This window comes from Oncorhynchus mykiss, chromosome 8 (assembly GCF_057628025.1).
Source record: "Oncorhynchus mykiss isolate SJ-2025 chromosome 8, ASM5762802v1, whole genome shotgun sequence".
Lineage (NCBI taxonomy): Eukaryota > Metazoa > Chordata > Actinopteri > Salmoniformes > Salmonidae > Oncorhynchus > Oncorhynchus mykiss.
In genome coordinates, this window is record NC_143029.1 from 66,393,441 (window position 1) to 66,410,803 (window position 17,363).

The 17,363-nt window shown below is 41.6% G+C and overlaps 1 protein-coding gene across 1 annotated transcript in view; it reads right to left on the reverse strand.

Moving 5' to 3' along the window:
- The window catches only part of LOC110530335 (XK-related protein 4), a 66,186-nt gene extending 58,514 nt beyond the window's left edge, over positions 1-7,672 (reverse strand). Inside the window, exon 1 of the mRNA XM_021613300.3 lies at positions 6,491-7,672. Coding sequence (XP_021468975.1) covers positions 6,491-7,176 — 686 coding nt within the window. The 5' untranslated portion in view covers positions 7,177-7,672. The remainder of the gene's footprint in view (positions 1-6,490) is intronic.
- Between the last annotated feature and the right edge of the window lie 9,691 nt (positions 7,673-17,363).

A 17,363-nucleotide genomic window follows, 5' to 3' on the forward strand; every position in this document is an offset into this window, starting at 1 on the left:
GTATCGAAGGAGAGGCATCATCTCCATGACAGGATTCAGTATGAACACAACGGTTGACAAAATGAGGATGCAGCTAGAGAATCCATTGGATTCAATAAAGAGTGTTGTACTGTATTCATTGCAATGTACATAATAGCTCTATACAAGCTCTATACATAAGGGACTGACTCATGAAGTTAGTTGTATAGCAGAAGCCTGGCCCATTGACTCGTTAAACTATACAACCGTTATAGGATCACTCTGATGATGATCAATCTTCCAGAGATAGTGTACTTCTACAGTAGTGAGAGAGAACATGGACACTGGGCGTGACCAGAAAGCAGAACTCTAGATGTTTTCTTCCAGCGCCAGTGAATTCTGTGCTTAAATGATGTGTTCCGAATCCAATTGCCAGTGAGCTATCGTAGAAGAAGGTGGGTGGTGGCACAAGAGGATCTGGAGCAAAACCTCAACGGTTTGGTCCAGCTGGTAGACAGTGGTCGAAAAAGTACCCAAATGTCACACTTGAGTAAAAGTAAAGATACCTTAATCGAAAATGACTCAAGTAAAAGTAAAAGTCACCCAGTAAAATGCTACTCGAGTAAAAAGAAAAACAGTGTTTGGTTTTAAATATACATAAGTATCAAAAGTAAAAATAATTTCACATTCCTTATATTAAGCAAACCAGACGCCATGATTGACTTGTTGTTTTAATAAACACTCCAACACTTCCACAATCATTTACAAAAGAAGAATGTGTTTAGTGAGTCCTCCAGATCAGAGGCAGCATGGATGACCAGGGATTTTCTCTTGATAAGTGTGTGAATTGGACCATTTTCCTGTCCTGCTAAGCATTGGAAATGTAACGAGTACTTTTAGGTGTCAGGGGAAATGTATGTAGTAGACTATTTTCTTTAGGAATGTAGTGGAGTAAAACAAAGTCATTAAAAATAGAAATAGTAAAGTACAGATACACTAAAAAACGACACAGTGCATTCGGAAAGTATTCAGAATCCTTGACTTATTCCATATTGTTACATTCTAGCCTTATTCTAAAATGTATTAAATTGTTTTTATTTCTCATCCATCTACACACAATACCCCATAATGATGACGCAAAAACAGGTTTGGCAGCGATTACAGTCTCGAGTCTTCTTGGGTATGACGCTACAAGCTTGGCACACCTGTATTTGGGGAGTTTCTCTCATTCTTCTCTGCAGATCAACTCAAGCTCTGTCAGGTTGGATGGGGAGTGTTGCTGCACAGCTATGTTCAGGTCTTTCCAGAGATGTTCGATCGGGTTTAAGTCTGGGCTCTGGTTGGACCACTCAAGGACATTCAGTGACTCGAAGCCACTCCTGCGGTGTCTTGGCTGTGTGCTTAGGGTCATTTTCCTGTTGGAAGTAGAACCGTCGCCCCAGTCTGAGGTCCTGAGAGCTCTGGGGCAGGTTTTCATCAAGTATCTCTCTGTACTTTGCTACGTTCATCTTTCCCTCGATCCTGACTAGTCTCCCAGTCCCTGCCGCTGAAAAACATCCCCACAGCATGATGCTGCCACCACCATGCTACACCATAGGGATGGTGACAGGTTTCCTCCAGATGTGACGCTTGGCATTCAGGCCAAAGAGTTCAATCTTGGTTTCATCAGACCAGAGAATCTTTTTTTCTCGTGGTCTGAGAGTCTTTAGCTGCGAATTGGCAAACTCCAAGCGGGATTCATGTTCCTTTAAGGAGTGGCTTCCATCTGGAATAAAGGCCTGATTGGTGGAGTGCTACAGAAATGGTTGTCCATCTGGAAGATTCTCCCATCTCCATAGAGGAACTCTGGAGCTGTCAGTGAACATCAGGTTCTTGGTCACCTCCCTGACCAAGTCCCTTCTCCCTCGCTTGCTCAGTTTGGCCGGGCGGACAGCTCTAGGAAGAGTCTTGGTGGTTCCAAACTTCTTCCATTTAAGAATGATGGAGGCAAATGTGTTCCTGGGGACCTTTAAAGCTGCAGAAATGTTTTGGTACCTTTCCCCAGATCTGTGCCTTGACACAATCCTGTCTCGGAGCTCTACGGACAATTCATTTGACCTCACATCTTGGTTTTTGCTCTGACATACACTGTCAACTGTGGGACCTTATATAGACAGGTGTGAGCCGTTCCAAATCATGTCCAATCAATTGAATTTGCCACATGTGGACTCCAATCAAGTTGTAGAAACATCAAGTATGATCAATGGAAACAGAATAATGCACCTGAGCTCTATTACGAGTCTCATAGCAAAGGGTCTGAATACTTATGTAAAAAAGGTAGCTGTTTATTTTTAATACATTTGCAAAAATCTCTATAAATCTTTTTTCACTTTGTCATTATAGTGTGTGGATTGATGAGGAAAAAAATATTTAATCAATTTTAGAACAAGGCCATAAAGTAACAAAATGTGGAAAAAGTCAAGGGGTCTGAATACTTTCCGAATGCACTGTATATACTGTATACACTGAGGCTGCCTGGCTGCTCATTTGAAATGCAATCAGGTGTATTCCATTGTTAAATACAGTACACACATTCATTCCTGGGTTTCTTTATTTTTACTATTTTCTACGTAGTAGTATAATAGTGAAGATATCAAAACTATGAAATAACACATATGGAATCATGTGTAACCAAAAAAGTGTTAAACAAATCAAAATATATTTTATATTTGAGATTCTTTGAAGTAGCCACCCTTTGCCTTGATGACAGCTTTGCACACTCTTTGCATTCCTTCAACCAGCTTCATGAGGTAGTCACCTGGAATGCATTTCAATTAACAGGTGTGCTTTGCTAAAAACTAATTTGTGGAATTTGTTCCTTCTTAATGCATTTGAGCCAATCAATTGTGTTGTTACAAGGTAGGGGTGGTATACAGAAGATAGCCCTATTTGGTAAAAGACCAAATCCAAATACCAAGTTCAAAGAACTTTGAAAGTTTCTTCAAGTGCAGTTGCAAAAACCATCAAGCGCTATGATCAAACTGGCTCTCATGAGGACCGCCACAGGAAAGGAAGACCAAGAGTTACCTGCAAAGGATAAGTTCATTCGAGTTAACTGCACCTCAGAAATTGCAGCCCAAATAAATGCTTCAGAGTTCAAGTAACAGACACATCTCAACATCAACTGTTCAGAGGAGACTGCGTGAATCAGGCCTTCATGGTCAAATTGCTGCAAAGAAACCACTACTAAAAGACAACAATAATAAGAAGAGACTTGCTTGGGCCACGAAACACGAACAATGGACATTAGACCGGTGGAAATCTGTCCTGTGGTCTGATGAGTCTGAATTTGAGATTTTTGGTTCCAACCGATCTGTCTTTGTGAGACACAGAGTAGAACGGCTGTGTAGTTCCCACCGTAAACCATGGAGGAGGAGGTGTGATGGTGTGGGGGTGCTTTGCTGGTGACACTGCCAGTGATTTATTTACCAGCATGGCTACCACAGCATTCTGCAGTGATACGCCATCCCATCTGGTTCGCGCTTAGTGGGACTATAACCCAACACACCTCAACAGGACAACAGGACAATAACAGGACAATTCAACAGGACAATAACCCAACACACCTCCAGGCTGTGTAAGAGCTATTTGACCAAGAAGAAGAGTGATGGAGTGCTGCATCAGGTGACCTGGTCTCCACAATCACCGACCTCAACCCAATTGAGATTGTTGGACCGCAAAGTGAAGGAAAAGCAGCCAACAAGTGCACAGCATGTTCGTAAACTCCTGTTGGAAAAGCATTCCAGGTGAAGCTGGTTGAGAGAATGCCAAGAATGCAAAGCTGTCAAGGCAAATGGTGGCTACTTTGAAGGATCTCAAATATAAAATATATTTTGATTTGTGTAAAAACATTTTGGTTACTACATGATTCCATATGATATTTCATGGTATTAATGTCTTCACTATTATTTTTACAGTGTAGAAAATAGTAAAAATAAAGAAAAACCCTTGAATGAGTAGGTGTGTCCAAACTTTTGACTGGTACTGTAAGTGTCAATCCAAAGATGTGACTACGGTCACACAGCTCAGACACCCATGCATACCCCACAAAACATGCTACAACAGGTCTCTTTACAGTCCCCAAGTCCAGAACAGACTATGGGAGGCGCACAGTACTATATAGAGCCATGACTACATGGAACTCTATTCCACATCAAGTAACTGATGCAAGCAGTAAAATTAGATTTAAAAAATAGATAAAAAACACCTCATGGAACAGCAGCGACTGTGAAGCAACACAAACATAGGCACAGACACCTGCATACACACACGATAACATATGCACTATACACACACACACACACACACACACACACACACACACACACACACACACACTTAGTACTGTTTATATGCTAGTGGTGAAGTAGGGGCCTGAGGGCACACAGTGTGTTGTGAAATCTGTGAATGTATCATAATGTTTTTAAAATTGTACAAAACTGCCTTCGTTTTGCTGGACCCCAGGAAGGGTAGCTGCTGCCTTGTCATAATAAATACAAACACTTAGGGGGAGGTTTGACAGACATATTATTAACCCCACAGCTGCAATTGAAAGGGGAAAACTTTACTGAAAACTTTACATTGTGTGTGTGAAATACAGAAAATGCATTTGAAAAAAGGTTACTGATAATTCAGAAATAACTGAATTATTCAAACCATAAACCATTTCCAATGTGAGTGTTTGGAGAAATATCTGATGGAAACCTGTTTGGACAAACAATTACAGAGTCATCGTGCTAATAATATACATGGTGATGATGTCATGTCATAACCGTTGTCAAGAACCAGCATGGCTCACACGGGGTCTGATGAACTTCATTAACACACAGCCATTTATAAAACCTTGTCTGTGTCTCAAATGGCACCCTATTACCTATATACTGCACTACTTTGACCAGGGCTTCTGGTCCAAAGTAGTGCACTACATAAAGAATAGGGTGCCATTTGGGATGCCACCCTCAACTTTGCCTGATTTCCCCAGACTACTGTGCTCACTGCCGTGTCTCAACAATACCCTGTCTACTCTCTGAGGATACACACCCTGGTGGAGTCAGATCTACAGTATTCTCAATGCACCAGACAATGTGACATAACAATGATGAAACTAAATGGGGCGACAGGTTGCCTAGCGGTTAGAGCGTTTGGCCAGTAACCGAAAGGTTGCTGGATCAAATCCCTGAGCTGACAAGGTAAAAAACATGTCGTTCTGCCCCTGAGCAAGGGAGTTAACCCACTGTTCCCCGGGTGCCGTGGATGTCAATTAAGGCAGCCCCCCCCCACACCTCTCTGATTCAGAGGGGTTGGGTTAAATGCGGAAGACACATTTCAGTTGAAGGCATTCAGTTGTACTACTGAATTTCCTTTCCCTAAATGCTCAAGTGCTGAAGTGTGGCAGTGTCAAGGAGTTACATAAAGGAGTCAAGGGTGCAAGCCCCCATGAAATGTACATTATCGTAGATGATGTGATGCCCTTATCATGCATGGCCAGGAGATAAACAGGAAATCAATAAAACATAATATCACATGCAAATAATAATGCATGTGCGAACACACCCACATTAAATTAGCCCAGTCGCAGATAACATGTGTGTGACTGGAACAGAATGGATACAAAAATAGGATGGCACCAGAGAGAAATTGAATTGAGAATGGAAGCAATATCCATTAATAGCTTGTTACGCCCCCTGTATTTACTTCAAGAAATTTTTGAAGTTAAAAGCTCAATGTCATTAACAATGGATTTGCAATGTGATTTTATTCAATATCATGCCTCAGTATATGTTTCTATCAATAGATTTTGAACTTGATGTGGGTGAATTTACAATCCATTTCTTCTGAAATGACATGCTTTTTGCAAAAAAGACTGTGTATTGACGCCCTGGTCCACACACACACATACACACACACACACACACACACAATGTTCAGAACCCAAATGTCTCCGATACATATTTGATATATTCTTAATTTAGGGAGAACAATGTGGTTTATTACTGTTTCTTTCCTCACACATAATGTACTTGTTTGTAAATAATAGGCCTAGTCGTAAAGAGTTTCCCATTTGTATGCTAAGCTGGGCTAGATACATCTAGCCCTATACTGTATGGTGTGAGGAATTCAATTGAACATGCACAACGTCGAGCTCGCCATTGGACCAAACACATTCACAAGGATATCACATCATGAAACATGATACCATTTTGTTTTGCGACAGATTATTTTCTCTCCCTATGATTGCTTATTTAAGATGTAACACCTATAACCCACCAAGAAGCTACTCAGGGTATGCTACTCAAAATGCTTTGCAGTGCGCGTAAAACCTGAAATGTTGTACGTTCTATGGCAGTTGGTGCCTAATAATTAATAACAGTAGACCCTCTTGGGCATGATGGGAGCTAAGTGTAGGCTATGAGGTACGTGCAGTCAGAAGTTAACACACGTAGGCTAATGGGCTGCAACTCTCTTCATTCCAAAGAGCATATCAAACGCTTACCTCCATATCTGTCCAAGCTGCAAGATGTGGGTGACGGATTGCGCGGACCATATGAATACTGAACAGGACGCCGACCTTTTCTTATTAGTCGGGGTTGCCGTGCTGCTGTTGCTGTTGGTTGTGGTGTTGCTCTTGCTCGCGGTGGACGCCTGTCTTTGAGGTGTGGACGGTTGGGCGCCCACATCTCCATGTGAAGCAGAACCGCTCAGCAGCTTCCCGTCCATGTGGGATGAGCAGTTTGCCGCACCGGTGGCATTGGAGCCCTCGTCGGTGCTGAAATCGTGGACGAACCACCGAAAACTAAAGACTTGGACGGAGAACGACCCTAGCACAACAAAAAATAGCGTGAGCCCGAACCACCAGTAGTCGCGACGGAGGTAATAGTCGACAGAAAGCCAAATGTCGGTGCCTACATCGGCGAAATACACCACCACTGCAGCGAGAATCCATAGACAGTCCCATATCGTGTATTTTGTTTGCTGCTCTCTGCCAAGGCGAAGACATGTCGAATTAGAACCACAGCACCGTGATTCCCCATTCACGAATTCCCCATCCCCGGTTCCCGAATCCGGCTGCGATCCTGGAACGAGTCCCTGTACTGAGCCTGAGTGGTCCGAATTCTGCAAAGGCGTGAACGCTACATCGCTCTTTCTAATTTTTAATACCCCATCAGATTTAGCGGCCATTATCGTAGCTTTTTCTTTCTCCTCCAGCCAACACCGTCTTTTCTCCTCCCGTTTTCTTGTCTCCCCCTCGGCTTCTGTGTTCCAGGCGAAGAGATACTGGGCTGGGCGACCTCCTCTTCCGCCAGCTACAGCGCCGCCTGTTCATAACAAAGCAACCCTACCGCTCGGCAGCGGGTACGAACCATATGCTCTCCCATGGCACATACTTGAAACTATGACATCATTGCTTCGCAACTCTTCCTCAGTCGCTCCTCACCTCACATTTCTCCTCAATAGCCACAATAGAGCTACAGCATATTGCAATTCACTCTTGAAAGGCCTAATTAAACCAAATGTATAGGCTAATTTAAAAAACATATATCTATAGGCTATATATATATTCCAAAGCACTTCAATAAAATGAATCGAAGGCCTGGCCAATATTTCAGGTAGGTTATACTTGACCAACGATGAGCAAAATACAATAGGCTATTAACCTAATCCAGACCCACTAGGCAAAAACTGGTTGAATCAACGTCGAATCAACATAATTTAAACGTTGAATCAATGTGGAAAACTGATTGGATTTGCAAAACGTCATCAACTTCAGAGAATTTTGTATTTTTTTCACCCAACCTTGAACCTAAATCACGTTGAATTCATGTTAGTTGACAACTCAACCAAATGTAAATAAAAACTAGACGTTGAACTGACGTCTGTGCCCAGTGGGGAGGGAATAGGGCTCTCCTGCTGCCACTATGAAATAATACAATAGCTATAAATAACTGGAGCAGTGACGCACGCACCCACTAGAAAGTGTTGATTTGTGGTTAAGAAGTAAATTATCCCACTATTCACATATGTAGCCTATTTCTCATCTGGGTATTCTGGTACAGTGCGTACAACGGTTCAGCACCATGGACAGCTCCCGCGTCAACTCACTTTCATACTGTAGCCTACTGCTACCCTCGTACAGAATACGCCGTTAAGCAATCAAGTCCCGTCATTAATTACTAGAGGGTCCCGACACTGTCATTGACTGTGATTTTAATGAATGATCTCCGCAGTTATAACAGGCTATGCCTTGACCGCACCATAGGCTATTTGAAGCACAGCCGCACAACCGCTGTGATTTTGACACGCCCTCCTCGCAGCTTGGCTGCACGCATGGCCAGAGGACGACCACGCTATATAACTGCACAACCTCAAAACACGACCACAACCTTAATTCAATGGTATTTTGTTGAAATGCTGAACAGTGGCACTAAAATATTATTATTTGCGATTTAAAACTGAGAGATTGATTGTATTAGCTGTCTAAAATGAGGGAAATAGTTAATGAATTGTGTGCATGTGTGAGAGGTGGAGAGCATCCAGATATAAATATGGACCCTGTCACAAAGAAAAATATATCCATGCCCCATGACTGATTGACAGATAGGTGATGCTACAGAGGAGTGAGAATGAGGAGATGGGGGAAAGAGGACAACTCTATAGCTCTATATTCCTAAACACTATAACACACTCATAATGGCTTATACAGTGGCACTGCGGCACCTAGGGGCCCCGAATGACAACCGTAGCCTCCCTCCCAGGCAGCCAATCTGCGACGCATGGTAAATCTTCAAAGATGTGACCATCTGTCATTAGTGGTGCAGGGGAGGATAAATACCTTGGCGTGACTCGAACTGCTAGTGTTTGGCAGATCCCATTTCAAGCCCCACTGACGTGAAGATGAGCGTCACACATCTCCTTCCACCACTGGCCAGTGTTGTGCCGTGATGCTGTACCTGTGGCCATCTCTCTCTCTCTCTCTCTCTCTCTCGCTCTCTGACTGCCACAGCCACACCACTTATGGGTGACTAGGCCAGAATGATGGTGCTGTCACCTTGCCTGGCTACACAGACTCCTTGCTCTGGCCAAACGCTACGCCACACCCACGGACGTTAGTTTCTTCTCCGCAATGAGTCTGGATCTGAGTACCTCCCCAACCCTTCACCGAATGTGAACACATTCGGGGCCGTCTGATAGGTCCAGAAACCGATGGGTTGGGCCAGAGCCAGAACACACGTAGGTAAAGCAGCGGTTTGGAAATGTGTAGCCTCTGCCAAGTCCACAACAACTAGATGTTCTGGTTTTCAGGGGAAATGAAAGAGAGCCTGTGGCGTGGCATCCTATTTTGGACATTAAGAAGGCAACACTCCATCTTAACTCCTCCTCCACATTTACTGGATTGGTTGAACAGTGCAGAAGAAAACCTCCTGTGCCAGTTTTCTTCCAATCTTGTCAAGACCAGTATGTAGGGGATCTAGTTTCAGGTGTTTATTTTCAAGCCTGCTACGATGGGTTATAAAATGAGTCATTGGCTTTGATACTCTGATTGGTTAGAGAAGATCCAATCACTGACAATGCCTTTCGTGCACCTCATCACCATAAAGAACTTCAATGATGGCAGTCTCGGACTAAAGTATGTAGCGAACGACAGAGCAGCGAGAGAATTTAGTGTGAGCTGTCAGGCTAGCTGTCACCTGGTGCTGGATCCTCTCCTAGCTCACCTGTCACATCATAAACACAACACACTGTGGAGGAATGGCTCACTCCGTACCAACCAGAAACAGACTTTCCTAAATGCAGTTTGGACAAATGTCAGATGGGTTGGTCCATCTTTGGCCCAGTGGGCCTGTCTGAATTGCAGGTTTTTTTTTGCGCATAATGTTTACTTGGATAACAACGGGGGCCTCTAGAAAAAAATTGCCTGTTTGGTGGCCACAAGGGAAAAAATGGGCCGGTGTGTTTGCAATGCCCAGGATGGTTTCTGGTCCCGGGTACCAACACTACTGTAGTAGAGAACCTCAACAATGTATTTATTCTCATTAGATGGAACTCATTAAATAGGAGGGCTGCTGTGAGCTGTTTAACTTTTGCCATGATGAAATAAGGGCCACCTCACAGAACTAGGGACAGCCCCCACATTATCTCACCTATGTTTTATAGCTGTGCTTCCTACCTTTAGCCCTCACCTCTTGATTTGAAGTAACTGAAAAGGTACATTATTCATAACTGTCTGCAGCAATGAATTCTCACACATATTCATGTTCATCATGTGGAATTCTCACTTTCAATTACTCCACCATAAATCGCTGTTAAAATCTTTCAGCAGTAAGCATATTAGTTATTCAAGAGACTCCTGTTCTGTGGAGGAGACATCCCTCCCTATGCAACCACAATTTAATTACTGCTGTCTACTCTTATTGATTTGAACAGGCACTCTGTCAAATGGATAGCTATGCCTAGCTCTGAATTCCATCATTAATTCCTCCTAATGATTTCCAAGGTTAATTTTTTATGACAGGAGCAATCATACAACTCCACTGGCCTCTTGAATCTGTTGCATCAGTGGCAACCAGCAAATAAATACTCATCTGAATGTACTGGGAAAGGGAAAGGAAAGGGGGATTCCTAGTCAGTTGTCCAACGGAAAGTATTCAACTGAAATGTGTCTTCCGCATTTAACCCCTCATGGTCTCTTACTGTTAAGTCCTTTCACAACACAAACCCACTGGAGTATTTTTTTATTTAAAATATGTTTCCAACCTAGATTATTTCTTTATCATAAAAGAAAGCAGTCGCCAAATATGCATGCTTCATTGGTACTGTATATTAAAATATCCAGATGACATTGTCTATTCAAAGCCCAGTGTTGCATCAAATATCTGGGCCATATCTACAGTATGAAATATTAATAGAGCAACCCTCAGCATCATACGTCATCAGAACCAGGCAGGCTGCTGTGATCCTCTCCTAAAACACATGGTATCAATTCAATGGATACAGTCTATTTACTGTAATTCACATGCTATACTGTAATTACTATACGTATATTCTACAGACATATCCTATTCTAAAATATACCATCCTGTAACAAACATGATACACAAACTGAGTTTCAGATCAGTCTGACCTTTCTGTCAGAAGGGTTTGGATTCATTTAACACTTACTATCTGCAATGAAGATTATGTAATGTAAAACACACACAGATGCAGAATTCAGAGGTGATGAATACTGAAAAAATGTATATCGATCAGCAGATCTGGCAGAAAACATGCTCATCATTCTGAATTTGAATGAAATGTGATAATTTTGTCAAGTGAAGAATCTTCTTCCTTTGTTATTAATGACAGCCGTAGTTGCTCAGCACCAAACCCCAACGTTTCAAAGTCAGGACCTGCGGTGAGACAACATGCCATTGTGACAGGTCCGTTCGAATAGTAAGAGAGCTGACATGCTAAAAGTGGGACAGTAGCCTTTGCTATCTAGAGCCACTCTCAGACTGGCATCTAACTGTAAAGATGGTGACACATGGAGGCTTGTCCACTGAACCAAACAAGGCTTGTCATGAGAAGAGGCTTTGTCTGAAACTTTTTCAAACTGGGTTAGACGTCTTGGATTTACAGTGCCTTCAGAAAGTATTCATCATTTTTTACTCTCACTCATCTACACACAACACCCCATAACGGCAAAGTGAAACATGCTTTTAGAAATGTTTACAAATGTATTGAAAATAAAATACAGAAATATATTGCATAAGTATTCACACGCCTGAGTCAATACACGTTAGAATCACCGTTGGCAGAGATTACAGCTGAGGATCCTTTTGGGTAAGTCTCGAAAATCTTAGCACATGTGGATTGTACAGTATTTGCACATTCTTTTTAAAATTCTTCAAGCTGTCAAGTTGGTTGTTGATCATGTCTAGACAGCCATTTTCAATTCTTGCCATAGATTTTCAAGCCGACTTAAGTCATAACTGTAACTAGGACACTCAGTAATATTCAATATCCTCTTGGTAAGCAACTCCAGGGTATATTTGGCCTTGTGTTTTAGTTTATTGTCCTGCTGAGAGGTGCATTTGTCTCCCAGTGTCTGTTGGAAAGCAGACTGAACCAGGTTTTCCTCTAGGATTTTTCCTGTGCTTAGCTCTATTCCATGTCTTTTTATCCCACAAATCTCCCTAATTGTTGCCGATGGCAAGCACACCCATAACATGAAGCAGCCACCACCATGCTTGAAAATATGAATAGTGGTAGTTCATTTCTTTGCCAGATTTTTTGCAGTTTTACTTTAGTGCCTTATCGCAAACAGGATGCTTGTTTTGGAATATTTGTATTCTGTACTGGCATCCTTCTTTTCACTCTGTCATTTAGGTTAGTATTGTGAAGTAACTACAATGTTGTTGATCCATCCTCAATTTTCTCTCATCACAGCTATTAAACTCTGCAACTGTTTTAAAGTCACCATTGGCCTCATTGTGAAATCCCTGAGCGGTTTCCTTCCTCTCCAGCAACTAAGTCAGGAAGGTTGCCTGTATCTTTGTAGTGATTGGGTGTATTGATACACCATCAAGTGTAATTAATAACTTTACCATGCTCAAATGGATATTTAATGTCTGCTTTCTTAATTTATACCCATCTACCAATAGGTGCCCTTCTTTGCAAGGCAATGGAAAACCTCCCTGATCTTTGTGGTTGAATCTGGTTTGAAATGCACTGCTTGACTGAGGGACCTTACAGATAATTGTATGTGTGGGGTACAGAGATGAGGTAGTCATTCAAAAATCATGTTAAACACTATTATTGCACACAGAGTGAGTCCATGCAACTTATATGACTTGTTAAACACATTTTTACTCCTATTTAGGCTTGCTTCAAGAAAGGATTGAATATTTATTGACACAACATTTCAGCTAACCCTAACCATTTCAGCTAACCCTAACCCTCATTTTAATTCATTTGCAAACATTTCTAAAAACATAATTCCACTTCGACATTATGGGGTATTGTGTGTAGGTCAGTGACACAGAATCTCAATTTAATTACTTTTAAATTCAGGCTGTAACACAACAGAATGTGGAAAAAGTCAATGGGTGTGAATACTTTCAGAAGGCACTGTACTATAATATAAAATGGCAAGTGTCAAAACATTGAAAAGCTATGGTACAGTGCCAAAATAATGTTGACAAAATAGTCAGCGGAAATGGGTTTGAAATACCCAAATCTTTGGAGTCACTAACCAACCAATAAAGGTTTATTTTCTTTAGCGTCATTCTTTGATTTCTCCTTTTATTTGTCATTCTGAGCAAGAGAGAGCGGTAGAGAGAAGCAGCAGACAACAACAAAATCAAAGACCCGCTGTCAACTGCCAACTCAGCCAATGGTCTGAGTACAATATTCTAATTATTTCTCAATCTGTCAATCTGTCACTCGTTCTACTGTGTAACTCCCACTGGCAGGGGAACACTGTGCCTGTCTGGCCTAGCCCTTCTGAGAGATCTTGTCTGGGTACTGTCTGTCTGGCCCCTGGGTATGAGACCAGCTCACTGGGCACAGATCTCAATTCATTGTCTATTCCACGTTGGTTACACGTAATTTCGTTGAAATTACGTGGAAACAACGTTGATTCAGCCAGTGTGTGCCCAGTGGGAGGGTGCTTGTGATCCATGGTCTACTTTGGGGGCTGACTTGGCTAGAGGAAATAGGGGGGCAACATAATTAATTAGCTCAGACATAATTGCCGTGACATTTCAAATTAGGTGTTTTCATTGGTAAACAAAACAGAATGATGCATGTATCGCTGACATTTATGAAAAAGCAGCTACTTACGCGCTGACTTGTGCCAGATTGTGGTGTATAGGAACAGGGCCAAAGTAATAACAACCACAACATAAAATGTTGTCCTTGGAGTAGCCAATAGAGGGCTTTTGGCAATATCTTGGTAATACAGATGGGTCGTTTCACTAATTAAGTGCCTTTTGAGTAGTGTAACTTTTTATTTCACCAAAATTTTCCCATCTCATCTTAAATAAACAAATTACTATAGCAAGTGCCTATTAAGTGCCAAATAAAGTAACAGGGTTGATGATTTCATCTTAAATCAGCCATATATCCCTTGTGACAGGGGGAATGAAGGCTTGTTGTGTGCATAACATTTCTAGCCTGTATATCTATGAGTAACAGAGTTGACCTGTAATGCTCGACCCGCTCAGTTTTCTACCACAAAACACCAGAAAATGTCCAAAAGAGTAGAACCAGCTCACCTGCATACTTTTACACTATGATTTGACTATTAGATGTTCAATGTTTCACCATATTAAAATGGGAGTTCTGTTAACGTAACAGGGTTGACCTTAAAAAGTTGGACATGTATTTTTTTACCTTAAAATTAATCACTCATCACATTAAATAATTTGTAATCTTCAGAAATTACTTAAATTTAAAAAACTAGGGCTTTGCAATGATGGTGAAAACTTAGGAAAATATTAGGGTTAAAATCTTCCTAGAAGTCACAAAGGATGCACAAAGGGACAAAAAGCTGAATTTTATTCACATAACAATATCAGATTTAATTGCATTTTCCATGTGGTCTATATTAAAGGGCAACTCATTTAATAACAGGTTTTTCTAATTCAATATTTGTGCACAATTTTGACTTAAAATATCAAAAGGACGCAAAAGGCACTCATTTCGTGGAATGACCCAGAAAGAAATGCAAAAACTCAAGTGCAGCTTCTATTCAATAAAATTCAACAGCAAAAGCTCTATGTTGACATTGCATGGAGCCCATGAGTGTTCTAATCTAAAGGTATTTTTGGAGAGGGATGCTGACCCTGTCCCATGCCTTGGCCCTGTCTCTTTCCAGCTGGATGATCTGTAGAGGAGTGTGAGAGAGGGAGTGACATGCCTGGGTGGTGGTACCCAGACCCTCAGGGCAATACCAGAGTTCAGGCGAAGAGATGGGAGGAGTCAAGCTGGCCTCGCTGCCTGCTGCAGATTGGCTAAATACCTAGGTCTCGGATTTCTGTGGACAATTACATATCAGCCACATAAAAATATAGACTACACCCTCGCTCTCTCTCTTCAGTTTGTATTTGAATCTCTCACTTGAACAAGATAGCTAGCTATTACAATGGTAAGATCGACAAGTACAGTTGAAGTCGGAAGTTTACATACACCTTACCCAAATACACTTAAACTCAGTATTTCACAATTCCTAACATTTAATCCTAGTAAAAATTCACTGTCTTAGATCAGTTAGGATCACCACTTTGTTTTAAGAATATGAAATGTTAGAATAATAGCAGAGATAATTACTTATTTCAGCTTTTATTTCTTTCATCACATTCCCAGTGGGTCAGAAGTGTGCATACACTCAATTAGTATTTGGTAGCATTGCCTTTAAATTGTTTAACTTGGGTCAAATGTTTCAGGTAGCCTTCCATAAGCTTCCCACAATAAGTTGGGTGAATTTTGGCCCATTCCTCCTGACAGAGCTGATGTAACTGAGTCAGGTTTGTAGGCCTCCTTGCTCGCACACGCTTTTTCAGTTCTGCCCCCCCCCCCCCCCCCCCTCCCCCGTGCTTTACTGTTGGGATGGTGTTCTTCGGCTTGCAAACCTCCCCCCTCTTCCGCCAAACATAACTATGGTCATTATGGCCAAACAGTTCTAATTTCGTTTCATCAGACCAGAGGATATTTCTCCAAAAAGTATGATCTTTGTCCCCATGTGCCATAGTCTAAACCGTAGTCTGGCTTTTTTATGGCTGTTTTGGAGCAGTGGCTTCTTCCTTGCTGAGTGGCCTTTCAGGTTATGTCGATATAGGACTCGATTTACTGTGGATATAGATACTTTTGTACCTGTTGCCTCCAGCATCTTCACAAGGTCCTTTGCTGTTGTTCTGGGATTTATTTGCACTTTTCGCACCAAGGTACGTTCATCTCTAGGAGACAGAACACGTCTTCTTCCTGAGCGGTATGACGGTTGCGTGGTCCCATGGTGTTTATACTTGCGTACTGTTGTTTGTACAGAGTAACGGGATACCTTCAGGCATTTGGAAATTACTCCCAAGGATGAACCAGACTTGTGGAGGTCATACAATTTTTTTTCTGAGGTCTTGACTGATTTCTTTTGATTTTCCCATGATGTCAAGCAAAGAGGCACTGAGTTTGAAGGTAGGCCTTGAAATACATCCACAGGTACACCTCCAATTGACTCAAATGATGTCAATTAGGCTATCAGAAGCTTCTATAGCAATGACATTTTCTGTAATTTTCCAAGCTGTTTAAAGGCACAGTCATTTTAGTGAATGTAAACTTCTGACCCACTGGAATTGTGATAGTGAATTTTAAGTGAAATAATCTGTCTGTAAACAATTGTTGCAAAAATGACTTGTGTCATGCACAAAGTAGATGTCCTAACCGACTTGCCAAAACTATAGTTTGTTAACAAGAAATTTGTGGAGTGGTTGAAAAATGAGTTTAATGACTCCAACCTAAGTGTATGTAAACTTCCGACTTCACCTGTAAGTAATGATGACGCCCAACCTGCTTGATACAGTAAACAATTCGATATTTGAGCTTTTAATTCATTCAGTGTTGACAGTAAAATACAAAAATATGTATTGATAGTTTATCAACGGCACTAAACCTATTGATTTCATAAGGATGTCCCTTTAGCTGCTCATCATGGTTTTAACCAATGTTGACATACAGCACTCCGAATCTTACATCCCGATTGGTAGATTCCACCATTTCAGCAAGCCCGAGGACAAGACTTGACTGTTAATAGTGATGGTATGAAAATTGAAATTGCAAACCATTTTGTCAGACCCCTGACAGAAAACCTGTTTTATATGTCAGCCCATGCACATGCCAGTCAAAAATCCATCCAGTATGAAGCACTTGATAGTCAGCTTGACTTGTACTGTAGGCCTATTATGCAGCAAAAAGAAAAATCGGAGTTATGGCTTCTGTAACGCTATCACAACCTGCATCAGTGTAATCAATAGTGTTGTGGTAAACAAACGTAACCTACCACTACGTGTCTTTTATAGTCTCAAGCTTTTAATGTTTACAATTTCCCCCGTTGATGATATTGGTGTTTTTCAAGTTCCCTTGTCGTCCTTCAGTTTTTGCCCCTTGACAGACTGAATGTTCTCATTTTAAATGTATCTGATGGAGCAGATTTAGTTTGACACAGCTGGCTGATAAACATTCCACAGATACACTTGCTTTGCAGGGCTGCTATCTGGCTGTGGATAATGAAGGTCAAACAGGTCTTGTGGTGCATGTTAAAAAGCCTTTCCCTTCCCCATCATCACCAACCTGTCAAACTACCCCAGAGGTCAATTCCAGAGCAGATAGAGCAATAACAC